The 26,246-nt window shown below is 44.0% G+C and overlaps 1 protein-coding gene across 1 annotated transcript; it reads right to left on the bottom strand.

Moving 5' to 3' along the window:
- On the bottom strand, positions 1-26,246 carry CD38 (CD38 molecule). Its single transcript, XM_040592966.1, has 8 exons — positions 25,974-26,246; positions 11,292-11,424; positions 10,479-10,614; positions 9,592-9,674; positions 7,752-7,828; positions 6,943-7,035; positions 4,599-4,685; positions 1-1,640 (listed from the first exon to the last, which is right to left on the bottom strand). The coding sequence occupies exons 1-8, from the start codon at positions 26,210-26,212 to the stop codon at positions 1,559-1,561; spliced, it is 930 nt and encodes a 309-aa protein (XP_040448900.1). The 5' UTR covers positions 26,213-26,246; the 3' UTR covers positions 1-1,558.

The raw sequence follows: 26,246 nt of genomic DNA, 5'->3' as shown, positions 1-26,246 counted from the left end.
TTTACAGTCAATATTTAATACTATAACAGAAGAGGTACAAAAGCAAGCACAAAGACAAACTCTTGACCTATAGTCAGAAATAATCTATTTCAAAGTATTGGTATGTGTCTGCATTGATGCATCTAAGAAGTTACATAACAGAGTGCAAACAAAAATATTTTCACTTAATGTAAACATTATGGGTGAGGTCTTGGGAGTGGTCCAGCTACGCTCAGTGCAGGCTTGTGCATTACAGAGGAAAGGTTTATCTAGAGATGCGCAAAATTGCACCAGCTTGTGTAGTTCCGTAAGGATGCTTCACACTCCGGGTAACTGCAATAACATACGGCATTATAACCTCCTGCCTGTGGGATCATGGGAGCTTCGGTCCGCCTAGTCTGCTGGTTACGGTGGCACAGCAACACCTAGGAGCATCTCTGTAACAAGGCTTGCTCTGTTCTCTTACTGTCGATGGCACTGCACAAAGGCACTACAGCCACGGCCACAAGCTGCCCTCAGATCTTTGCTCTGTTATAAACGCTGCACTACAAACTATGCATATGAGGCTGGTGAAATAGCAATCCAAGGAAATCAACGAAATCTGCTGTTTCAGTGTACTATGGCATGCCCGTGCTTGTGAATTATGCACTGCAAGGAATCACCTTTCACCTCAGAAACCAAGGTCAAGAGAGACTCTTTACTGTGGCAACCTTTTGATGCTTGTCTCTGTTCCAGCGGATGGCCAAGCTGTGGCCTGAGGGACCTTTTATGAGAGTTAGAAGGCTTACGCTTACTGCTATATTAAGAATAAAATGTAATCTGAACTGCAAGAGTGTTTCCAGTAGGATGTTAATAGGGCAGTCTGAGTCAGTCTTGCTATTTTCTCTCCCCAGCTACCTATTTGATGGGTTCTTACAGATGCTGACAACCTCCTGAGTGGTTTCTGGTCTTTTCTTAGCTCAGCTCAGCCATTTCCCCAGCAGCCACTTGCTGTGATGCCCAATAAAAGGTAAGAACCATTCTGCCTCTTCCATTACTTGCTTCACTTGCTTGGAGGTGCCACGGTCCCTAGGAGAAACATGATGTATATATACCGTGTGCCACTGGGCAGTGCTCCCCTCTGGGGGATGTTGCGCTGGGATGCAGGGAGAGTGTAGCATGCTCCAGTCACTTCCCATCCAGCCTTCCAGCAGGGAAGTAGCAGAGCGCTGAGCCAGGCAAGCTCTGCCTCTGCCAGAAAGTCTCTCTCTTCTCTATGCATGCCCCAGGGAATACCATGCTCTGAGCCTGTGGGCACAAGGGGAGCTGTACAGGCGGGAGCAAACAAGGGCAACCATCTGCCCTCAACCACTGAACATGCCCCGGCCCCTTGGAAATAATGTTTCTGTGCGTGTGTGTACAGTAATCACACCTAAAGTATCATCTCCTGTTATTTGGCTGTTAGTATCACAGCAAGGATTTCTGGTTATGGACTCTGTACACACCACACTACTATTTATCGTTCTAAGCTATGTAACCTCATCTTTTCCAGTTTTGCATGCAAATAATGAGAGTCCTCAGCAGTGTGGAGGACTGCATTTCATGGAGCTTCCGTGGCGTTGGTGCAAAGTCTGCAGTCTGAGTGGTCAGGGTTATGCACACACTGAAGGAGCTGAACTGGCCTGTGATAAGACACAAAACCAAACAAATATTTAGTAACCACTTTGCAAGTACAACAGAGTAACTCCCCAGGTACTAAACCCAACGTGAAAGTCACGGTGCATGTTACATCTGTGCTTATCAAGTAGATGTCTTTTCTTAGGATATTTTTCAGATCTTGCTGCAGAAAGATAACTGGTATTTCTAGGGGCTAGGGACAAGAGCAAGTGAGTATGCAATAAAGTATGATGTGAACTCACAGCATGTCAGCTACGCTGCATTAACGAAAATAATTATGAAAAAGAAGATCTCTTGCACGGGCTATGGAGTTGCTGCCATGCTGGGAAATTTACTATCTTGCTTACTCAATGGTAACCTCTAGTGCTACAATGTAAAGCTGTTGCTAACAATGTCAGATATGATTAGATTTTTTTTGCTGCAATCACATCCAGTGAATCTATTTTGGGGTTTACTTGTGGAGGATGCTGCTGACATGGACAGAAGCAGGAGAAAATGACCAGCATAAATTGCTACATGGCATGAAAAGCGAAATGCTCATCTGATATGGACCCACACAGTCCTGTTTGCAATGACTTCAGTGGAGTGATGCTAACTTGCATAGTCTATCTTGAAGAGTTTTACTGTACGTGTAAATTGCTTATTTTATTATTGCTCTGTATATAAAATACTAAAATTAATTGTCCATATTGCTCTACACAGTTGTTTATGTATCAGTGGAGCTCTGACAAACAGCCACACTTGTTGCTGTGTCTGAGGAGAGTTGTGAATCACAGCAATGAGTGTGTCAGCGCTCAAGCAGATCACCGAATGCTGTTACGTGGCGTCCAGCCACACACGGCAGCCAGGCAGTCAGGCCCAGCAGCAGGGGTTTACAAAAGGCGGGTCTTGCCTGACTGACCTGATCTCCTTCTAGGACAAGGTGACCCGCTTAGTGGATGAGGGAAAGGCTGTGGATGTTGTCTACCTGGACCTTAGTAAAGCCTTTGACACCATCTCCCACAGCGTTCTCCTGGGGAAACTGGCCGCTCATGGCTTGGATGGGTGTGCTCTGTGCCGGGTAAAAAGCTGGATGGGTGGCTGGGGCCAAGGAGCGGTGGTGACTGGAGTTATATCCTGTTGAGGGCTGGTCACAAGTGGTGCTTCCCCAGGGATCAGTACTGGGGCCAGTCCTGTTTAATGTCCTCATCAATGACCTGGACAAGGAGGCCATCTGCATATGAGCTGGCAGTGTGCCAAGGTGGCCAACAGCATCCTGGCTCGTATCTGAAATTGTGTGGCCAGCAGGACCAGGGCAGCGACCATCCCCCTGTACTTGGTACTGGTGAGGCTGCACCTTGACTACTGTGTTCACCTGTGGGCCCCTCAGAACGAGGAAGACCTTGAGGTGCTGGAGCGTGTCCAGAGGAGGGCAACGGAGCTGGTGATGGGTCTGGAGCACAAGTCTTATGAGAAGTGGCTGAGGGAACTGGGGCTGTTTATCCTGGAGGAAAGGATCCTCAGGAGGGACCTTACTGCTCTTTACAACCGCCTGACAGGGGCTGTAGACAGCTGGGGGCTGGTCTCTTCTCCCAGATAACAAGCTATAGGATGAGAAGAAATGGCCTCAAGTTGCACCAGGGGAGGTTTAGATTGAATATCAGGAAAGATTTCTTCACTGAAAGGATGGTCAAGCATTGGAACGGGCTGCCCAGGGAGGTGGCTGAGTCATCATTCCTGGAGATATTTAAAAGATATGTAGACATGGTGCTTAGGGACATGGTTTAGTGGTAGACTTGGCAGTGTTGGGTTAACGGTTGGACCTGATCTTAAAGGTTTTTTCCAACCTAAACAATCATAGGATTCTGTAACAACTCTTCATGATGTGTTACGGGTTTCTCCTGTGCTAAGCCATGAGGGATCTAAGCTACTACTTATTTCCCCTTCCTTCCTGGCCCCTTAGCTTATTCATCTTAATCTAAAATAGTCTGTACCTACTCACAGGTCCTGCGAGCATTGATTAAAGGCTGCATTTACCCAAAGAGAAAGTGAGTACATGATCTGGCAGATTTATGCACTGCACCAGTGATAATTTTTTCACAAGGTGCAGAGTACCCGTTAATCAGGTTCAGCAATACCTAAACAGGAATATATTGCTCTGCCTTCAGGATTAAAGTTCTGTCACCAGATAAGGCATTTGTCTCCTTTGCAGACCAACACTTCCATACTTAAAACCGATGTTACAAACACAGCGGGTTTTAGAAATGTTTGTTTACTTTGGAAATGTTATCTAATTAAGAGTTCTTCACTCTGAAAAGCTGTTCCTGACAGATAAGATATGAGTAATATTGAACTTTTGCTGCTTTTCTAATGTCACTAAGAAATAGTTTTGCTCTGTGTGAAGGTCTCTAAACCTACACAGAGGGATAAAGCCTCTCAGGCTTCTGTATCTCCTCAGCAGGCAGCTGGAGATTTCAGGCAAGTCAGAACTTGGGCTGCTGTTTCCCGGGTTCCTGTTTTTCTCTCCTGACAATGGTAAATTAGAGTAATTAATAATGCTTATCATGTCTCATGCCTTATTCTCTGACAAAGCAGCTGGACAGAAAGTAAGCTTAAACTATAGCGAAGGAAGTGAGGACCATCCTTGACATACTGCACTATCTGCATGCCGCGGGGAGGAAAGCTGCTTACTTGGTTCTGATTATTGTAGGTAAAAAGCCCAGTCAGATGAAAATCTGTTGAAGATTGCTCCTTCTCTGAAAGCAATTGAACAAGCTCAATGGCAAGCACGAGGCAGAGAGCAAACCCCAGACCCAGCCAACACTTGCAGCCCAAGTGGAAGCCCTTGAGAAGCACACAGACACTGAAGGCATGTGATGGCATAAGAGGGGAGTCTGCTCTAGCTTGCTGTAAACCCTGTCAAGAGGGAGATGCAATTTCAGGTTTATGCTAGCAAGGCGTTACCAATAACGGCAAGTAATTACCTGTAATTGTCTTCACAGGTGATCTTAAAGTTTCGCTCTTCTAAGATGCTTTTTAACCTCTTTATGGAATGACCTGAGCAGGATTCACTGGAGAGAAAAGTCTTTCATTATTTGTGTTCCTTACGTGTACAAGAAGCTAAATTCCATACTGTGTCACTTTGCTTTCTTTCAGGTAAGATTCTTTAAAAGCTTGTTTGCTAATGTGCTGTAAAGTCCATTGGTTCTGTGGAGTTTTTGCTACCATTGGGCCTTCGCTGGTAGGAACTGTGATATTCGGCTGTGTACCTTGCACAAGAACTTTGTGCAGGATGGTGTTAGTGGGAAATAATTCAGTTCCATTCATAGTTCAATACGCTCTGGAACTGCTCCAGAGCTACTGGTGGCCTCCATCCACAGGGGTACAATACAAGGCTGTGGAAGGACAAAGGGATCAAGTCCTCTGTGAGATGAGAAAGGACCAATCATGAAAATGAGCAGCTAAGCCCCAGGCAGAACATAAGACAGGAGTAAGCAGGTAGACAACATGGGAGGAAGCATGCTATGAGCGGCGCCTGTCTGTTTGATTCAGTCTGTGGGTGCTGCTGCTTTGTTTTGGCAAGGGGCTGTTTCAACCTCTTTTCCGTTGGCAGGAGCCCTAACTTGTGTGTTCCTTTTCCATCCAGCTGATGGTTTCATGAAGCATGTAACAATGTCGTACCTTTGAGATATTTATGTCTATGCTGAATTTGCTTGAAATAGCCCGAGGGGCCCCAAAGCTGAGTGAGAGGACTGACAAATGTCATAGTCAGAGATACTGCAAAAGACTTGCTACCTTGGGATAAAAATAATTACCTAGTCCAGAACATAGGACACACACCAGGGCAATAATACAGTAGCAGATCGTATCCAGTTCCTAACGTATGGCATTAGTGGAAAGCAGTTCTCCTTTGTTCACTAAACTTGCCAGATCTATCAGTGACTCATCATGGAATACAAATCAGAAGATAAAAAGAATATCTACTATTGGAGCTAATCCTGCCTCTTTCTCCTTGGAAGGAAGCCGAAAATAAAAAGGAAACTGCTGTGAATGTGGCACAGGAGGAGGATGTGTCAAGAAGGCTGGCGGGGCACTGGGTTGTTGAAGCCGTTTAGGAGGAACGTGACGGCTTTTCTGATGTAGGGGAATCGTGACAGAAAGGATCAAGTGCTATGTCTGTTAGAACTAACGCACAGATTACTCAGTGTCCTTTTCTTCAGCAAACCTCTGTGCAATGGGCCACAAGAGTATGTCTGGCACACTGACCACAGGATACATGCGTGCCTGTGGGCTCCAACAGGTATGTCAGCTTGTGTGGCAGAGACACTTCAGGTGTCTGGGCTAGGGAAGCTGTCGCAGCACTGGAGCTGGTACTGTGTCAGACAGTGAGGCTGGCTAAGCAAGGGTCTCTGCTGGGTCCACACTCGTTCCTGAGTGGCAACTGCATCATCACAGCCTGCTTCCTGACCCACAGGATCAGAGCTGCTGCCTCTGTCGTGGGGGTTCCTTAGGAATGGGAGAAACCATGGCAGTGTATTATAACCACAGGAACCACAGCACCAGCTCTGAAGGTAGGGGTCAAAAGCCTCTTTGACTGAGCCTCATGCTCAGTGCTTGAAATGTGATAGATCTGCAAATGAATCTGACCAGGATGGAGAAGGTCACTCAGAAAGGCTCAGATGTGATTTGAGGTCACTGTTCTTGTATCAGTAATTCCATGGTAAGCACTTAGACTCCAGATCTGTTATTAAAAATCACATAATCACTTAGGTTGGAAGGGACTACTTCAGATCATCTAGTCCAACCAGTATCAGCTAGAGCAGGTGTCCCAGGACCCAGTCAGGTTTGGGGAATATCCACAGTTGGAGACTCCACAACCTTTCTGGGAAACCTGCTCTAGCATTCAAAATTATTTTATCAAAAATAGTTTTGCTCAGCATAATTATACTATTACTGCAGACAAACATATTTTTAGCCGTTCACCCTTGCAAATGTAGCCTGCTCTGTGACTTCAGTGCTGCACCCATAATAAAGGTCTGTAGAACTCAGTGGGGTTGGAAAGAACGTAAAGGTCATGGGACCTCTTGAAAGCAAGAAAAATGTCATTTGTCTTAGCTACAACTTCTCAGCAGTACCTACAAAAAATACTAAAGAAAACAACAGTACAGATGTTTTTCTTTCCAGTAAACTTAGCAGCTAGGAGAGTGAAGGTAGAGCAGGTATTATGTGCAGGTTTAAGGCAGTGTCACTGTTCGTCAGTCACTTGTTAGAACTAAGCTGTGCTGTTTGGCTTCTACATGCTTGTTGTTTCGTACTGGCATGACTTACCTTCGAGGTCCACCGATGTCATGCATAAGCCAAATGTGTACTGCAGAGACTTTATCTGGATTTAGGTTAAAGATCTCAATACTTCCAAAAATGCTGTAAGAATGGGACATGAAAAAGCAAAACATTCTGTTATCTGAAAAAGACGTACAGAGTATGTTCCCCAAATACTAGTGCTTATTAGCGCTGCTGTTATTCTCAGTGAAAGAACGTTATCTTGCCAATGGATTTTCATAGAGTATTTAATCACCTTATGGTAAAATATTTTCTCCCCATTACTTCAATTTCAGAAGAACTTCTGAACCTGTCTGCAGACTGAGACAAGCTGAAGTTTTTCCATCTTTAGTACCTTTGCACCTGTTTGGTTTATTGGCTATTGATTTGGTCTGGTGCAAGGGAAATGAATACGGCTGTTCCCCTGACCAGCACATTCTGCATCTTTCAGTACTATTAAAGACTACACTTCCAACCAGATGACCCAAGGAAGCACAGTCTGAAAGGGTAAAATCCAATCAGCTCCATGAACAGTTAGAAATGTGTCATTCAAGTGTAATGAAAAAATAAACTGCTATGATAAAGTTACTTTCTGTAGCAAGAGCATACTGGATACCCCACCCTCATACCCTCTGAAGGATTTCAATTACAGTCACTGCATAGAAGGAGTTAAGTGAATCAGCTCTACCACAGCCAACGGTTTAGACCCCTATATGAGTTTCCCAAAATCTGTTCTGCACTGGGACTCGCTGGCAATGACATGCTCACCAGCGTGCAGGCCCCACAGAAACATGGGTGGTAGCACGCTGAGTAAGTACCTGCTGCTTCTGAAAGCCCCAGCTTCTACTGATCCATTGAGCATCACCTGAACCACACCACACGCTGCTTCTGCAAACTGAACAAAACAAATGGACATTACACTCTGACACTTCATGCAGTGCCGTGTCAAACTCAGGGTTAGTAGAAATTACTGTAGCTTCTTTGATGTCATCAGAACTGATGGATACAAGTAGAGGATCTGGCCAATATTTTTGCAGAACGTATCAGTGCAAAAAAAACCCAAACCAAGCCCAAAAAGCCTCTAAAAGCTATGGTAAAACAGTGACAAAGGTACATTAGCCAGCTATGAATTGGCTGTCAGAGGCTGCATGGGATTGGTACAGCAACTTTGCTTTCACTGCTGTTTTCAGGTTTTGTAGGGCTTTTCAGAGTCCCAGCAGCTACAGCTATCTGATGGGGCTGTAGTAACTTGCAATAATCCTCAGACTACTTTAACTCAGGTGGTGATGACGAGAACAGAGATACCACACTAGTTTTAGGACATGCAAACCATCGTGTATTTGTTACACCGTGATTCACCCTCCATGTTCTTTTGTGGCTTAGGATTTTTCTCCCCAGTGGTTTTCATAAAGCTCATCACTGAGTTTCATTTAATTTGATTTTTACATTACTGTATCATGTAATCACTGCTCTTTTAGTCTTTAAAACTCACGGCCAAATATTTAAAGACTACTAAGGTTACAACATAACGTAACCACTTTAGATACATAATGCATTGGTAAGACAAAGAATTTTTAAAAAGCTTGATGCAGGTGACTGTACTTATCAAATCTTCCAAGTCCTCTTACATCTAAACAATGTGGCTCAAACTCACATCTTGAGAGCTGTGAAACTGCAGGAAGATTTCATTAAGTGTAACTTGCTAATGTAATACGCGTGAGTTTTAATAGATCTTAAATTTATTTGGACTGGAAAGCCTGCGGCTGAGCAAGACTGACTGTACGGTTGTTTATACCTCCCAGATTCTGGAACTGAAGGGATTAATAAGAACACAGAATCTATTTTGACCTTGGAAAACTTATGTACACCAGTTTACCCACAAAATAATTTTTTTATGGTGAGTAGACTTTTTCTTGGGTACGCGAGAGCTGAAGCATACAGGAATGCCTGCTTTCCACCTGGGCAGTCATCTACTAATAGCCGTATCAAGGATGAAGTCTTGAGAGACATGTAAAATCAAACTGAAACAGAACGGGTTTTTTTCTGACAGTTTTTTTCTGTAAAGTGCTGATTCAACAAACCCAGGCTAACGGCTTAACTTGGACTAGCAGGGTCTCATTGCGTTCACAGGAGTTGGCATGTGCATACGAGTGGGTACACCCTGGGGACCTGGCCAGATGCTGCTATAGGAGGACACGCTCTTCAGGTTTACGCCAGGAAGGTGCAAGGGGATTCTCAGCTGCTTGGAAAAATTCTGTGCCAATTTAGGCACTGCTCTCAATATTTACATGCTAAAATGTGTTTTATTTTAGCAATTTCAGTCCTGTGATTTAATTAAGGTGGTGATTATTATTAGTGTAAGCATTATTTGCAAAGTTCCAGCTGTCCGCCAAGTCTTGCTCTAGACACCAGCACACAGTCTCAGCCCACCCATAAGAATGCCCAAGCTACAGTGCTATTAAATCCTGTACGTAAAACATGGGACCTTGGAAATACACATTTCCAACACCATGATTTTTAGCACCTGAAGCTAAAGCTCATGTGAACTTTTCTGTTGTGTGTTTTAAGTCAAATCTGCAAACTCACATTTTTGGCAGTGTCAAGGACTTAGTGCCTTTCAACATTCTTGGATTCAGGGAGATTTGTTCTAGATCTTACCATCTTGGATGCCATTTTCCAGAACACAGAGCTAGGATTGCTCTCACATTCACTTCGTTTTGGACAGGATTCATAGTTGATTCCTGAGAAGAAATAAATTTATAGAATAGCTAAGGTTAGAATAAATATCATTGCAATGTTTACATGGCTTTGAGAGATGACTAACGATGGCAACAAGATCTGCCCCCTACCAAAGCAAGAAGGCTATACGAGGAAAGGGGTCTAAGAGGGAAACGAATTTGCATGTCTTCAAAGGTCTTCCAGTTTGCTCACACATGTTTTGGGGAGGCAGCTGCAGGCCCTGCATGCAAATAATTCTCAGAAAACCGATTTTCTCAAAAAAAAAAAAAATATTGAGAAACAGGTGGCTCTTGACAAATACTGTCCAATTGCATTGAAAAATTAAACTTCGCCCAACATTTTCAGTGATTCCAGCCCAGTTTAGAGGTTGCTAGCCTTAAGTACCAACCCAGGGGTCCTGTGGGCAGCAATTACCCCAGGATACCCACATAGTGCCCCTGACACTTTGACTGGCCTATGGCCAGGACCTTTTTGAATGGCATTCCTGTTTCGCAAGGGTTTGTACTACAAAGGTCACAGGAAGGCAGCGAGTAAGCTAGATAAAGAGAGCTAGATGTGACCATTAGACCAAGCAGCAACTTTGTGTTTTAATAAAAGCCAAAGCTGTGGTTTTTAAATTAACCCGAGAACTAAGTATTATGTTTGGTTTTCCATAACATGGGACAGAAACACAGTTAAGGTTTTAAACTAAATTACAAGAAAAGAATATGATAAAAGGATTGTGTTTAGGTTTAGATACACAAGGGGAAAGAATAGTCTGGAATTCCAGTGTTTATGTTTGTTTTGTAAAAAAACGGACTCATTACCTGGGGCAGAGGGGTCTCCACACCATGAAACCCTATCAGCCATATAACCCAACAAGGTGTCCTCCAAGGTAAGGAAATTTTGATTGGATTTTGTATAACGATGAGCGAGGTCACTTGTCTTGCTCCAAAACAGTGACTGTGAAATAAGGTACAATGTCTAATAAGTGATACTTATACTAGAGCTGCTCAGGAAATTTTCCTGGAGAAAAACAAAACCAAAAAATATCACGATAATGAAAGAGGTTTAGTTTTTATTGAAATGCTGCAAGTTCACCTTAGCGGGTCAGTTCTTACTCCTGCAGCCCATGCTCCCATTTCCAAAATCTTTTTGGGTGGTTACTTTTTTGTGGAAATGGATGCGTTCAGCCTATAAAGCATTTTGAAAGAAAGGTTTTGACTAGTTCTCATAGGATACATAACTAATTTGTTGTGTGCTTTGGAACTGCATGTGGAGGAACAGCTTTTTGGAAGCAGTGTCCCTTTAACAGCATGATGGGATGCCCCTTACAAAAAGCCACCTGCTCAGGGAACAGGGACATCTCCCTCACTTCACCAGGATGACCCTGGTACTGGTGCTTGAGGCAAGCCTCACAAAGGGATAATCTGCAGTGACAGAGAATGAACAAGGTCACTGGGGTCCAAAGGTGATAACCGCAGGACTATTGTAGTAAGGGCAAAAGCAAAATATCACCCTAGTCGACCTACAGACCCTCACAGCCATTACAGACAAGATCCCACCGCTCGGAGCACTGCGCAGACATGCCATTGCACAACAATCCTACCTCAGCAGCCCACCATGCATCGTACTGTTACCTTGTTACAGGGTATGGGATGACTCGCTAACTCCATTAAAGGCTGATAATCTTCTGATGTAATATTACAGGGGTTCTTGTAAATGAACGCATGTTTTAATGATTCCCATATTTTTAGGCAATCCTTATCTCTGCTGAAAGATTAAAACATAGTTAATTAGTATTTATGAGTATTTATTGCTGTGACAGGATGTCCTTCTGTTACGGTTAAAAGCTTTAGAAGAGTTCTAACTGTGCTTAGGCACCAAAGTACATTATCCATTACAAAAGCAGAGTATCTCAAGCAAATTAAGTAAAAACGGAGGAATCATAGGATCATTTCGGTTGGTAAAGACCTTTGAGATCATCAAGTCCAACCATTAACCCAGAACCGCCCAGTCCACCACTAAACCGTGTCCCTAAGCACCACGTCTACATGTGTTTTGAACTCTTCCAGGGATGGTGGTTCCACAACTTCCCTGGGCAAATGAACAGTTTTAAAACATCTTTCTCTCTATCCTGTATTTTGAGTTTCTGATTATTGCAATATCTGAATGTCCTCTATGGTTTTGTCCCTTGAAAAGAGCAGTGCTGATATCACATAACCAGAAGATCAGATTTCTTGATTATTCATACCAAATCATGTGAAGCAAATGTGGCAGGCTATAGGTTGTAATTTTAAAAGTATGGCTGAAGGATACTACCTTCTCAGGTACGGTGAGCCAAAACTATGCCCATGCATCTCCCTGTACAGAAATAATATCTATACTTTTATCTAAAACAAAAGCAGGTGTCTGGCTGTTTTGGACCTGATATGATTTTCACTTATGCACTCATTTGTAGTTACTGACTTTGCTGGAGCCACAGCTGATTTGCACACGTATAGCCAAGATCCAGATCAGGTGCTTGGTCGACAGTGGGTTTTTTCAGTCCCCTCCTGATCCTCCACCCAGTTACAGGTTCTGGCACTTTTGCTCTCACTGGCACGAGTCAGAGGAGCTCCACTAAATTTACATGGTGGGGAACTGCTTCTTGCCACAACACAACTCTGTCACCGCAGCCTGTGCTTGTCTCTTAAGACACTGCTTCATCAGCCTAGGAAATTAAAGCACGTCTCTGCTGACAGGAGGGCTCCTTTCAGACTACCAAGAGGAACTCTGTTGCACAGTGTGGGCAAGCAACTGTGTCTCTGTACTGATGTAGTGCCATGCTCCCTTCCTGAGGCTGCAGCACACAATACCATTTGGGATGGCTCAGGACATTTGCTTTCTTGTACTTGAGATAATGAATGAAAACTTTGTATTAAGATAATTTGCATTTATTGCCTGTCCAGTATGGGTTTTCAAGGCTGTGCCCCATGGGTGTACTTCCTTTCCTCTTCCTGCTCCCACAGTTTCAGGCCCCTGTGGAAAGCCAGCCTCTCTCCTTACAGCAGTGATAAAAAACTCTCTTCTCGATTTTAATGTAAATTTAAAACGTTGACTGCCTTATCCTGCTGTCTGCATGTCTGAATGGAGCTCTTCTGTCTTTGACTCATCTGCTCTTTCTTCACCATTTGCAATCATCTTCCAGAGTGTTCCCACTAAAAGCTGTTTGAAGAATGGACTTTGTCTTGTGTGAAGAAATTAGAGCCTTCAGAGCACTATAAAGCCAGCACTGATCAATTAGTACACGACAGACCCACAGCTGCAGGCTTTGTTACCAGCTGGCACATCCACGTGGGGTGCGGAATCTGATCACTTCCAAATAGTCCTAAAGGGATTAAGAAAAGCAGTAGCAATTCATTGAAGATTTCGAAGCATTTTCAAGTGAATTGTCCCTACAGCTGCGTGATCTCATTCCTACTGCTGAACCTGATCGCAATTTCTACACGTTTAAGCATCAGGGGGGCAAACTGGAATGCTGAGCTCTCTGTGTGACGTGGGCTGCAGGACCCAGACCCACTGAGCTCCTGGCCGTCTCCTTGCTGTCTGGGCATGAGCTCCCCCCCTTTCCTTCCTCAGCCTTATGGAAAATAATCAGAAGACAAAGAGAAGGCCAGACTCACTCTGTGGCCAGAAGAAAGCGACGGCACCTGACAACACTGTGTACCAGAGGGAATGCGTCCACCAGACGCACCGCAGGGGCTTGGGCCGGTATCATGCCGGGAAGGACCAGGCAATCCACAACAAGATGTCCCTGGCCTTCCTTCTTTTCTGCCTCTATTTATGTAGTAACAAATCTAACTTAGTATTGTATATGATATTAGTTACGGGGAGGTCATACCACCAAGGTGGTTACTACAGCAGGTTTCCATGCCCCGGATTCTTCCAGCCCTCTGCAAAGGCTCCGCGGTGGGTACGTCCTCAGCTCTCGCTCCCACGGCAGACAAGCATGTTACACTGCAGAGCTCTAGCTGGGCTGCAGATATGCCGCAGCCCGAGCTGGCAGGTTTCAAGCAAGCTTGGGTGCTGCTGCTGCAGAGTGCTGTCCGAGACACGGCCTGAGCCTGGGGCAGGGCACGGGCAGGTCAGCCCAGAGCGCGGCCGGCCGGCCGGGGCAGCCTGGCTGCACGCCCCATCAAACGCCTCACCGTGCAGTCTGGGACCGCTGTGTTAGGGACCACAGCTCTTGCTTATACCAACCAAATTTACCTCCAGGTAAGGAAAGACTAGTAAGAATGATGATTTTTTACAGGGCTGTTGCCTTTTATCTGGGAGCCTAAATGCACTTCCAGTTACAGTCACCGTAGAAATCAGAAGCCAAACTGCAGATGCTCTAGGGAGCACAGTCAGTGCGCTGTCATGTCAGGAAGTTTTCACATGCTTTACTTAGCAGAATTTAACTTGAGTGTATTAAATTTTCTCCTGGAGGAGCCTGTCCCTGGCTGCAAACTGTGTAATTAACCTGCAGAGACCATCCTTCTAGCTTTGGTATTTCATTTAGGAGTTGGGAAGTTGTAAATACCTCTCACTGCCACTTAGGATTACAACACGTCTGCACTGAATCAGCCAAAAGAGAGGGCTCTGGGTGATGGAGGGCAGAATAGGCAGCTGTCCCCTTTGCTTTGCACAGTCAACAGTATGATCAAGAGAATTTGTAGGGCTTGGCTATGAGCACCGGTACATCTCACAGACATTTATATGGCTCACACTTTCTCATCTGTCAAATGATTTGTGCTCCTGGCAGAAGCTTTTTTAAATTTTTTTTAAGCTACTCCTGAAATCTGTTATATGTAACAGTGTTAACAGCCACAGGTGACAGCTGGTTACCCGGTCATTTACTCTTTCATATTACAAAGTTTTTAAACTTGGTCTCAGAAGACAAAATATTTTTCAAGGAATCATAAGAAAAATCTGGGGGGTTTATTTCCAAAGCAGAAAGGTAAGCAATACACACAATACAAAGCAGTTCTGCTGCTGGACTCAAGTCATGGCCATAAAAAGCACAAAGCAGCAACCATCCGGGTGATTAACAATCCTCCCGGGACAGCTTGCTGAGTCACAAATTCAAAGCATCAGCTCTCTAGCACTTCAAGACACCAAGCTCAGTACTTGGTGATGTGCATGGCTGTCACTCGTGCCCAAGAGAAGAGTCTTTATATCCATGGTCCTGGCAAAGCTGAGCAAAACTACAAATGTCACAGAAGTGGTATGGCTTAGGCTTCAAATGGGGGAAGGTCATCTACAGCTGCTAATCGGCATGGTACTTTTAATTGTATAAACTAAAATGATAAGGCATGAAGATGGGCTTTTATAGAAATCAGGTAATTTCGGCATTGTTTTAGAAATCAAAATACAGATCTTCAATGTAAAAAAATACATGCAAGAGCTTAACAATATTTCATTTTTGCTGTCCTCACCTATCAACGTGGATTAAAATAATTCATTGACACGCCATTGGAAAGCTATTTCTCTGATATGAAATACAGGTTTTGCCTCATATCTCAAAGAGATTGCCAGTCATGTAGAACTGTGATTTTGATTGATATATGGAAAAATAAGTCGTGAAAAGTCTTTTGGACTTGTTAAAGCCAGCTCCAGGGAGATATGCCACTCTTTCCAGCCTCACTGTTGAGGTAGACACTTTTCACCTCTCCCTTTTTCCAGCACTGCAAGAAAACATTTGTCTGGTATGCAGCGTTTAATTCACGCTGAGCAGAGGTAAAGGCAGAGACCTGCTGTAGCTCTGGGCCTCCTGAAAACAACACGAGAAGTTCGCTGGCATGTGGTGTGCTAAAAATTCCAGCAAGAAGTTTCAGGTTGAAACAAGCACATCTGCCCCGCCAAAAAATGCCTGAGAAACGAACTGTCCTCCCAGCTTCTCATTGGGAAGTTCTCAGTCACAGAATGGGCTCATTTTTGTTTTCTTTCTTGGTGTACAAAAGAAAGGAAGCATGCAAAAGAGATCACCGGTCTACCAGTCACATTTATCTAATCCAGATACAGAAATCCATGGTGAATGCGTTACATACCACACTGCTGGGAGGCTCATTTGATCTCCTTCTCTGGTTTTCGTTTGTATGTTTTGGGTTGCATATTAATTCTGCATCATATTTGCAAATATCATCTATTTGTGCATAACAGATTTCTTTCTTTGAGGTTAACTTTGTTTATGCTTAAATATTTAAGGCCTTTTATTCTACTGCAGAATCTGAAATATTTAATCCAAATTCAGTGACATGTAACATAAACACACTCTAATGTTATGTTTAATTTTTTTTAAAACTTTTTTTTTTTATGAACAGAGTTTGGGAAATGCTGGCACGTGTGAAATAATAACTAGCGTACTTAGAAGGAACACTGTGAAACCTGCTGTAAACTCAAGAACTGAACTTACAACCCTTTCTCCTGAATGTGAGGACTGCAGACCTTGCCTCATGACCTTCTGGAGACAGACACTATATCCTGTACTCTGTGGAGTGTTGAAGAAGGGCTGGGATACAAATAACCATTAAAACCACATCTCCTTATTAAATCCAAATGTTATACATACTGCAAAGCATATCCTGCCTTTGTCCTTACATTTGGGTAGAAGTTGCATTTTCCAATGAATTTGAGTATTTCTACCCATTTACCTTTTATATGAATATCACACTAATTTATCAGACAGAAGCTGGGGCCAAGAGTAGTTCCATTAGCAGCTATCCTAGCAGCCAAACTTTAATGTGCTTATTAGAAAAACGGACAGCTCCTGCATCATTATCTCTTGCATATCAGTACACTGGTCTGGCTAACCTTGAAAGAGTATCCTTTCACTTAAGGGAATGGGATGGCATTGAACTATCTGGAAAATCACTATTAATATAGATCTCCTTTTTCTTTACTTTGTAATTTTCTGTAACCGGACATGACAGAGCAAATTCATCCCCAATTGAAATCTATTTAATTGTTATAATATCATGAATAAGTTTCATCCCTGCAGATTTCAGTTACACCACGAACAATGTCTTGCTTTCAGTTACTTGGGCTGTGTTGCTTGTACTTTTATACTCAAAGATTTGAGAGAGACGCTTCAAGTATGGGACCCATTTTAAATTTGTAAGAAATTACTTCTGGGCTTTGTTCTGGAGAACTCAGTCAACCCTGCCCGTATTGTTCAAATCGCTGAGGCACAGATACTTTCCTGGTGAGACGTGGTCTCCCCTGCACCCAGTAGTGGCTTTTCCAAGGTCTCAAGTTTTCTTTCTGAAGCACGCAATGTCTTCAGGCCACACTGAGATTTTAATTGTGGTTCTGTGGTGAGGCTCTGAAGTTAGAGCTGGAAACAGTCCCCCGAGTCCTTTACGTAACTGGCCTTTGCAGGCACCAAACCTCACCAGCAGCTGCAATTTGTATAAGAAAACCCTTCTCATTTGCTACCACTGTTAGCCAAAACTGTAATGCAGATATGCAAATAAGCACTCGGAAATTTGTTTTTTTAAAAAAATCAGTGAGAAGTTTGTGGTTATTATGAAGCTCCTTAAAGGCTTAAGGTCAATTCACACTCTGCTGGGAGCCCAAGGTATCGTCTTCACCTGTGAAAGCCCAGGCATTTCAGAAGGAGAATGCATATTGAAGGATCTAAATGGTGTAGCAGTATTTCTGCATCTAACAGACCCATCTCTGCCTGTGTTTTAGTTTATCTGCCTCCTTTAGGTGAACTGTGATGGCTGTAGACAGCGCTGCAATTTACACATCCATATTCAATTTGTTTTTTCATGTAAACTTGTGAGTGGCTACGTCTTTATGTTGTCAAAAATGATGCGATGAACAACAACCTTTATGCCTGTGTTAAGAGGAAGCCCTCTGTAACCCAGAATCCTTTTGCTACCTTTTTTGCCCTAAATATTTCTGGGTTTTCTTCCGCTGTCCCTTCCCTTCTCCCAGCCTGCTGCTGCTTTGGAGTAGCTTTTTGGAGCGGCTGCCAAGCCCAGCCCAGGCGGCTGTGGTTGCACTTCTCTGCAGCCAGCTCGAGCAGCAGGTGTGAGGAGCTGGATGCCGGGAGAACACTGCCAGCAGGAGGGAGAGGGGGCTTCGCAGGAGCCCCAGCTGAGGGCAGCCCCAAAGGTGTGCGGTTCTTCATGCCAGCTGATGGCCAGACCCATCTCCAGACCACCTGTCAGAAGATGGGTACGTGCATGCAACAGATCAGCTCCGTGCCTATTCTTCCAGCACCTAAAATCTCCCATCAGGTATCTTTGTGCTAAAAATCAGACAGATATGATTTAAGAGAGGTCAGCCAACACGCTGTCATCGCTGAGGATTTGATGAGATAACTGTCTGCTGTTGTTAGCATTAGGATAATAGAGAGGGGGGAAATTACCAAGGGAAAGGAGGAAGGAAAAAAATCACGGATAGACCTGTCGATCTCAATGTTTCCAATGAGCACCAGCCTCTCACTACCCACTTAGTTTAATTATTGTAAAGTGTCTGCCACCATAACATTTATGACTAACTTTTTTTCAATATGAGAATGACATACTCTATTTTCTTGGCAGCTTGGTTTTTTAAGTATTGCTCTCTGTTAATTAAATAGTTCAAAAGCCAGTAAAGAAAATGTTGGAGGAACAGACTGGGGATACAAAGATCCAAAACTCTGCCTCAGAGAAAGATGACTTCTGGAAAAGTTGCCTGCAGGCAGGGCGATTAAATTCCCCACAGCAGAGGTGGGGAGTCTGGAGGTCTGGAAAAAGAAGTGCAAGGTGAGATTTCCACTGGGTGCACCTCAGGGCTGTGTACATTCATTTACAAGTAACGGCCTGGAACGATCGATAGCTCCTCATTACATCGGTCCCTCACCTTTGGCAACAATGAGGTGGTTTTAATGGCAGGTGTACTTGTGGCTCTGGTTTATAGTTCCTAAAGTGTTTCATGTGTGTTGTGTGCTCCAGGACAACAGTAAGCCTTACCACCCTTCCTGGGAAAAGTTGAGCCAAAAGGTGGCAGCTCTAAACCAGTGAAGAGTTCATCTACATAAGCAGATTTTTTTGCTGGCTAGATTTCAGCTTTCCTGGGTCAAAACCCAAGCTGCTAAAGCAGATGGTGTTTTTAGTGATGCTCTGTAAGTGGGACACAGTCTCTAGAAGGGCAGAAGCTTCACCTGGACTGCATTTTGACAGAGGGTCATAGCTGCTTTACAGTTTAAGCTTCCAAGTGAGGGCCATGTCATCAACAGATAGAAGGGGAACAAATTTAAGCTGGAATCTTGCCGCTTGATTAGAAAGTGTATTTTTAGTATTGCTTTCTTTTTAATATGAAACTTGGAAAAACACTTCTATAAGAAAGATCTAAATTAAAGTATGTTATAGCAGGGAAGCACTCAACAGCTTAATGCAGCTGCAGACTATTCCCCCCCCCAAAAAAAAAAAAATTTGCAGTACATTAGGTTTTTGTATAGAACTGAAACTGCTGGGATGTGGCATAAATGCAGTAAGGAGAAGTCCCTGCTTCAAGGGTGGCATGTGTCAGCAAGACAAGGACAAGGGAACAGATCAGATATTTAGTACAACTGTGAGTGAGCTACTTGCTAATACCTGATTTGGGTGACATCTCCTGGGAAGACAGCCCGTATCTTCAGCATCTGTTTTTACCCTTGGACACTTAAGGGAGATTTTCATTTGACCCTAGAGAGAAAAAGGATCTATTCCTCCTGCCCCTACAGAGAAGCAAAATTATATTTCCCCACAGTGCTCTGAAGCGTTAAAATTTCTCAAGTTTTAACCATACCTTAGCAATGACAGCTGAACAGTATCACCTCTAAGCACAGCTGTTTTCACTGACATCTCTACAGATATTACAGGAGAACTGAAGCAGGGAGAGGTGGGGAGGAAAAGGATTTCCCCTTTCAGCAACAACATGCTCTTTGACTGGCCTATCCAAACATCTAATAATTTCAATTCTAAAACAGTGCTATAATTTAGACAGCCCCAGCCATTGCTCTGTATAGCCAATTCTATAAAATCAATGAACAAGAGAGAAGGCAAAGAACAGGCACTGACTGTATATGACTAAATAGCTTCATAAAGTTGCAGCAGAAAAGTTGGACAGTATTTCATCAACAAATATTTCTGATTAATGTATAGAAGGCCAGTACCGACAGAATGATATTCTCTTTGGTATCTTGGATTAAAACCAAAGGAAACTTTCACTGCAAGCAGATTTATTATATGATGTGGGGTAAGTGTGATGCAGTATGTGTAGGCTAACCTAAATGTGAAAAATTATTTGAAATCCTACAGAATCTTGCAGTAAGAGCCATTAAATATCTAAACACTTAAATAAATGTAAGAAGTTTGAATATATGAGACATACATAGTCATTTAATATCAATTTTCATATGATTATAACTCAATATAGATGACAGAGGAGCTGACATATGGCTGCCAAAACAAGAGATAAGTTCAGGTCTCAACAGCATCTCTGTACCTCAGAAGTACATTGATGTTGGCCATGGAGAAAAGACAATGCAACTTTTGACATCTTCCCCTTAAATCTGCAGGAAACTCTCAGGCTTGGGTTGCTCTTGTCAGTGGAGTTACAGCCTGGGAGGGTAAATTTTAGGCGCAGAACTGAGTATGAGCTTTGCCCAGAATTGGATGGCCTTTCACAGCCTAGCATTGATGTTTATACTCAAGAAAAGCAGAAACAAATGTTGGCGGTTAATTATCTCAAGAACAAATAAATGATAGCTACTCACTGCCACATGAACTTGCCTCTTGCTAAAGAGAAAATAAATTCTTTCTAATAAACCTCCTCTCCAAAAAGATTACAATGACACCCAAACAGAACCCTATCTTACAGCCAAGAATAGTTAAGAAACTAGCCCTGTATAGCATGAGGGCTCATTTGAAGGACCAACTATAGAACCAGTGGCCCCACCTCTAAATCTTAAAGTGCTAATAACTGTCCATTTGTGCCTACTAAATGTTATACTCCAGCTTCCCATTAAAGCTCAGTACAGCGTATTTTGATGGAAGTGTATCTTTAAGTAAGACTCAAGCAATTCTTAATGTTTATAATGTTTATATCTTAGTTACCAAGAAATTACAAGAACGGTCAAAGTCACTCACATACAAGTCAGAGGAAAACAACTGTAAAAGAAGACCTTGTTATAAGTATTGAAGGACAGAATACATGAAAAACAGCTATGCATGCTTCATGTAACAAAGGCTAACACAGAAAAGGTATTAAAGTCATCATATTGGCATATGAAATAGGGAGAAGAATATTAAGAACATGCACTGAAGCATTGTAACAAATGTTCTAACTTGGGCGTTCTAATAAGCAGTGTGTTATTATGGTGATACGGTGCCCACCTTAATACTGAGAGACAAACTGAAAGTAGCAACAGATATCAACTCCATTGCCATTACAGAGGAGCCAAAATGTTGCTGCATCGCTGTCCTAGTTAGCCAGCCGACCTCTTGCAGTCTAAAAGCATTTTCTAAGAAACAGGAGGATAGAAAAGTACCTCTGGAGACTGTCTAGTCCAATCCCTGGCTCAAGCAGGTTGCTCGGGGCCATGTCCAGTCTGGGTTTGAATATCTCCAAGGATGGAGCCTCCACAAACTCTCCAGACAACCTGTTCTCCTCTTGGACCGTCCTCACAGTAAGAAAAGGATTTTTTGTCTGATGTTTAAATGGAATTTTAATTATTTTTTTTTATTTAAGTATGAACAGAAGTATTTTAATTAGTGCCCATTGCCTCTTGTCCTGCAACTGCATACTGTGGGAAACCTCGGCTGGTCCGAGGGATCGGAATGTGAGCTTAGCCTTGAACAGATACCCGTGTATCCATGAAGAGTCCGAGAAGTCCCGAAAAGAGCTGAGCTAACAAGATAAAGGAACTGACAGCTGCGCAAGTAAAAGAAGCGTATTAAAGATGTGTCGAAGAAAAGACCATCCAATCATGAACTGGTGGTCTCTAATTAAACCAATCATGTATAGACACATGTTCTTAAGAAAAATATAAAAAGGCTTGTAAGAAAAATAAACAGGGCCTTTCATCGCCAGGTTTTTGCACTGTCAGACTCAGTAGGATTGCTGGGCCTGGAGAGTCACGTAGGTTACCGAAGTGGCTCCCTCTCTGCATACCTGGTGCTCTCTCACTGACAGAGGTTGGACAAAAAATAAGCTGGTTTGATTTCAGCCATTTCCAAATAGCAGGTCCGTGCAAGCTTGGCTTAGCTTGGGTGAATGGGAGACTGAGAAGTGACTGCAGATCCAAGGGGGATACTTACTGCGTGGGAATGAAAAACCTCTTGGGCTGCAAATTTAAGATGAGTTTATTTCTAGACTGAAAAAAAAGCATTGTTTATGCTTTGGGGACCAGTGACTATGACCTTTTAGAGTATGTCTTCTCTCCTCCTTTCCAGGGCACAAGGTGCCGATCCGTGCCTGACCTCAGCCTGCCGACCCAGCCACGGCGGAGGAAAATGAAATCCGTTAACTCCGTCAACAAGTTCCGTGCTACACCTGTTACTGCCGGTTTTCCCCCCGCAGGCATCACGGCACAAAGCCATCGCAAACAACATCCCCCAGCCACGGTAAGTTACCAGGTGGCCACAGCTGCTCTCGACCAGCCCTGACCTCCCAAATGACCCGGCCTTGCCCCGGCACAGGCTGGTGCTGGTGGGTGCCCCGCTCTGCGCACCCCTCACGCCTCCCTCCTCCGATTATATCTGCGATAAATTCCTGCAAGCTCAAATTTGCGTTGCATGAGACTCGGAGTATGAGAAGGGCGAGTTTCCCATAGCCACGAGGGAGGCCGCACCGCTGGGAAAGAGGAGACGGAGGAATCTGAGGTCAAATCCTTCCCTCAGCCTTTGGCCCTTACTCAGACAAAACTACCGCGCGTACCAACAGCCACGGTCGATGAGTGTGGGGCTTCGGCAAGACTAGTGAAAGCAGAACTTGCAGCTTTTGTTAATGTTGAAAAAAAACCTCAGGCTGCCGAGCTGTGACAAGCTGTGGCTCTAGCTCCGTCTCCTGGCAGCTGCCCGTATCTTCCAGGGAAGTCAAGATGAAACGCTGCTCTTCAACGTCAGCATCTGGGTGTGCAACCCTGTGTGCGAGGAACAAACCCCCTAAAACCTGCTGCTAGACCACCCACATTTTCTCCTAAAAAAATGGGGCTAATATTGAAAATACCCTGTTGAAGCATTTGGTATTCCCTGCCTCCTCGCGAACTGTGGCACGGTGACAGCTCTGTGCAGGAAGATGAACCGAGGAAACTGTGGGTGTGCAAGTCAGGCAGCCAGCAGCAGAGACAAAATTGAGGATTACATTGCACACAGGTACTTCGGCAATTTTTTTTCCTCAGGTGCTGCATACAGTAGCTGAGAACTGCCCTTTAGCAAGCAAGTTCAATACCGCGCCTGGATGTTTTGATGACTGAGGGGGATAAGCACATCGACAGGGTGACACCTGACTGCATGAAGCAATTCTTCAAAACGCGACTGCAGACAGCAGCAGCCTCTCCAGTGGCCTCACTGAGCTTGGGTTCAGCCCACAGACCATGTTGCAACAAAGAAGAGCATGACCAGAGTGTACTGACTGTGTACGGTGTCTGGGGCTCCAGGAAAATGAGGAAGAGTGCAAGCAGGTATCCTCTAGGATTAAAGCAGCCATTATGGTGGAGGTGTGTACGTTAGCACGTCCCTGGCCTTCTCACATGATTTATAGCATGCAGTTGCAAAAGCAGAGCTAAAGGGGGGCTGTAGACTTGTGGCCTTTGTTAAATCCATCCATGGTATCCAGAAACATTATGAAGTCCATATTCATATGTCAACAGTCCCCCTTTTTTCTAAAATCTGCCAGCTATTCCAATTTGAACTATGGCACTCCAAAATGTAGTAGTCACACTCACTAACTACTGCAGTGAATAGATTGCTATTTTTAAAAATATAAAATCAAGTATCACCAAAGATGGAACTTAGTGGCTCTGATATAAAAAGGTAAACATATGAGGAAATGCCCATGAGTTTACTAAAAGGAGAGTTTTTTAAACAAATGTGCACAATCTAAAGGGCAAGAACAGATTGTGGGCAAATTTATGAGGAAATGAGATGTCTAACCAAGGCACCGAGGTTCCCATGGTGGGATCGGTGGCAACAGAAGTCCTGACTCAATACAGACCACAGCTTGCTCAGCTCATAAACCTGCCCAAGTTTCTGCAGTTCCTTGCTCCTACTCCTTCACTTTGATTGAGTGCATCAAAGATCTCACGCAACACAAGATCCAAGGCCTACATTAACGATGAAAGAGCATGGGATGAAAGATACGGGGTGCTCTGATGTGTCCTAAAGGCAAGCATTTTGTTATCGCAAAGTGCCAGCAACAGAAGTGGTTGCGTACACGACAAACTGCACCGAGGTCAGCTGGATCAGAAATGAGGAATCTCGTGTTGGATTCCCAGGAAAGCACCTCTGTTTAATCCTTTGTTCAGGAACCTCCTGAACATTTCAGGTGCGTGTAAATGAGCGTATTTTTCCTTTCTTCAGTGTTCTACGTCTTGGATAGATTTGTCTTTTAAATAAAATAAACCAAAAAGCGTCCCACTATACAGAAGTCATTTAACCTGAAAGAAAGTGAGCTCACAGCCATGAAACTGTTAAACATTGTTGGATTATGAATAGCACAAAATGTTATGCCTTGTAAAAACAACCTTCCTAGAAAATTTATGATCATGAGTTTGTGATTTTTTAAAAAGTGTCTTTGAAATAATTGCTTAAATAAATTATTCCCAGTGCTGTTTGTGGTTCGGATTCAGCCTGTTGTTATGAATCAAAATGTAGGTGACTTTGAAAACGTGTTCACACAAAACTGGTTTTCACATCTTCAGCACCCCAATTTGAACGAAACAAGCATAAGTACTAAAGGTTATTAGGCTTCAAAATAATTTCAGATTTAAATACGAAGTGTATTTAATAAAGAAGCTTCTTTAATAAATTTGTATGTGTCTTTAGAAATATGTACATGATTTTGCAAAACCTTCAGGAGCTTTTTAATTTTATTTGAAAAAGAATCCCCCTTCCCTCACTAAACCCACGTAGGTGTTTAATGTAAAGCATGAACTTAAGTCTCTGCATGCTTGGGCCATGATTTTCAATGTGACAGTTTCCCTTCAGATGCTGCAAATCAGCTTTTAAATATGGCACCAGACATCCAGGTCCAAGAGAAGTCCAAACGCAAGCAAACTATGTACAGCTTTGTTCTCATCAGCAAAATGTTATGAAAACGAGAGGTGGCAATTGCCTTTTGTAAGACAAAGACCAGGATGGTTCTGTCACCTGGCCGAGGTGTGGGGCAGCCCCACAGCTCTCAGCCCAGGGTGGTGGAAATGGCTGTCAGAGGCTTGCTGCGGACACAAAATCGGGTGACTGGAGCCACAGAAGTGATGGATGTGTCCCTGCTGAGAGACGCTGGCTGCTCTGGATCCTGTCCTGAGGGTCTGTGTGTCCCCAACACCGCAGGGGGCGGGGCCGGGACACTCCTTATTTCATACTCTGCCTTTCCCTGTGGTGAAGTGGATCAGAAAATCAGTTCTCAGCCTTAACAGACGTGGGCTCAGGGGATCCTCTTCTGCAGCAGAGGAGAGGTGGGCTGCTCGGGGTGTCACACCACCTGCTGCCATGGCCTGAGCAGGGACCAGCACTGGGTGAAGGCTTTGCCTGGGACTGCTGTGCTGGCAGTTACCCATCTGTACTGCTCCGTGCGAGCTGTCTGTGTGCTCATCGCAAAGTCTTACCCACATGCTAAAAACACCCGTCTTGGCTAACCCTGAGATATTTCTCAATGCTTTTCCAACACCTTTGTCCACCCTTTAAATCTGTGCTGAACCTTCTCCTTTTCCTCCCTGCTGTGTGGGTTTGGTTACATGAATGCAGGATTTTTGGCAGATCAGCTTTATAGCAAATTGCTTTACCTCCACGTACTCAAACCTGTTAGAATGCAGCTTTTATTTCAGCTAGCTTTAAGGAAGCTTCAAAACCTGTTGATGATTACGTTTTGACCTAGGATTATTGTTCATTACACTGGCTCTGCAGGTAGTTTCCTTAAAGAGCCCCCACTCAGGTGCTGATGGTCGCTGTCAGAGTCTGAACATTTTGCTACAAAACGGGGGTCTTACCCCCCTGACTTCTCTCTGCCACTGCAAACACAGTGGACACAGCCAGGTGGAGGTGAGAGCCAGCTCTCTTTGGATCACTTTACACACCTGATGCACACCCGAGACCACTACTCACCCCAGTTCAGGGTACCGTGCCGTGATGTAGTTATAGCATCTTCCCAGGATGACTTCCTGCAGGTTCCTAGTGGTCCCTCTGTCCTTCCACTTCAGCATTTGGGGGCTGAGCTCTCGCTCCCCGTGAGTCAGGACGGAGGCCAGCACCACGGCGAGGACGAGGGCGGCCAGCAGGACCGCCATCCCCACCAGAAGGACGGTGCGCTGCCGCGTCCGGGCAGAGCCCTGCTGGAAAGGCATCGCGCCAGGGCTCGCTGAGGAGCAGCACCAACTG

Source organism: Falco naumanni, chromosome 1 (genome assembly GCF_017639655.2).
Source record: "Falco naumanni isolate bFalNau1 chromosome 1, bFalNau1.pat, whole genome shotgun sequence".
In the NCBI taxonomy this organism is placed as follows: Eukaryota; Metazoa; Chordata; class Aves; order Falconiformes; family Falconidae; genus Falco; species Falco naumanni.
Note: the sequence above shows the minus strand (reverse complement) of the source record. Positions and strands in the feature narration are given on the sequence as shown.

Excerpts from the sequence above, each read along its gene's own strand:
- CD38 (XM_040592966.1), bottom strand. The coding sequence starts at position 26,212 with ATGCCTTTCCAGCAGGGCTCTGCCCGGACGCGGCAGCGCACCGTCCTT. Across the intron at positions 11,425-25,973 it reads GCACGGTACCCTGAACTGGG|CAGAGATAAGGATTGCCTAA; the intron begins GTGAGTAGTGGT and ends TTAATCTTTCAG. Across the intron at positions 9,675-10,478 it reads TGGAGACCCCTCTGCCCCAG|GAATCAACTATGAATCCTGT; the intron begins GTAATGAGTCCG and ends ATTTCTTCTCAG.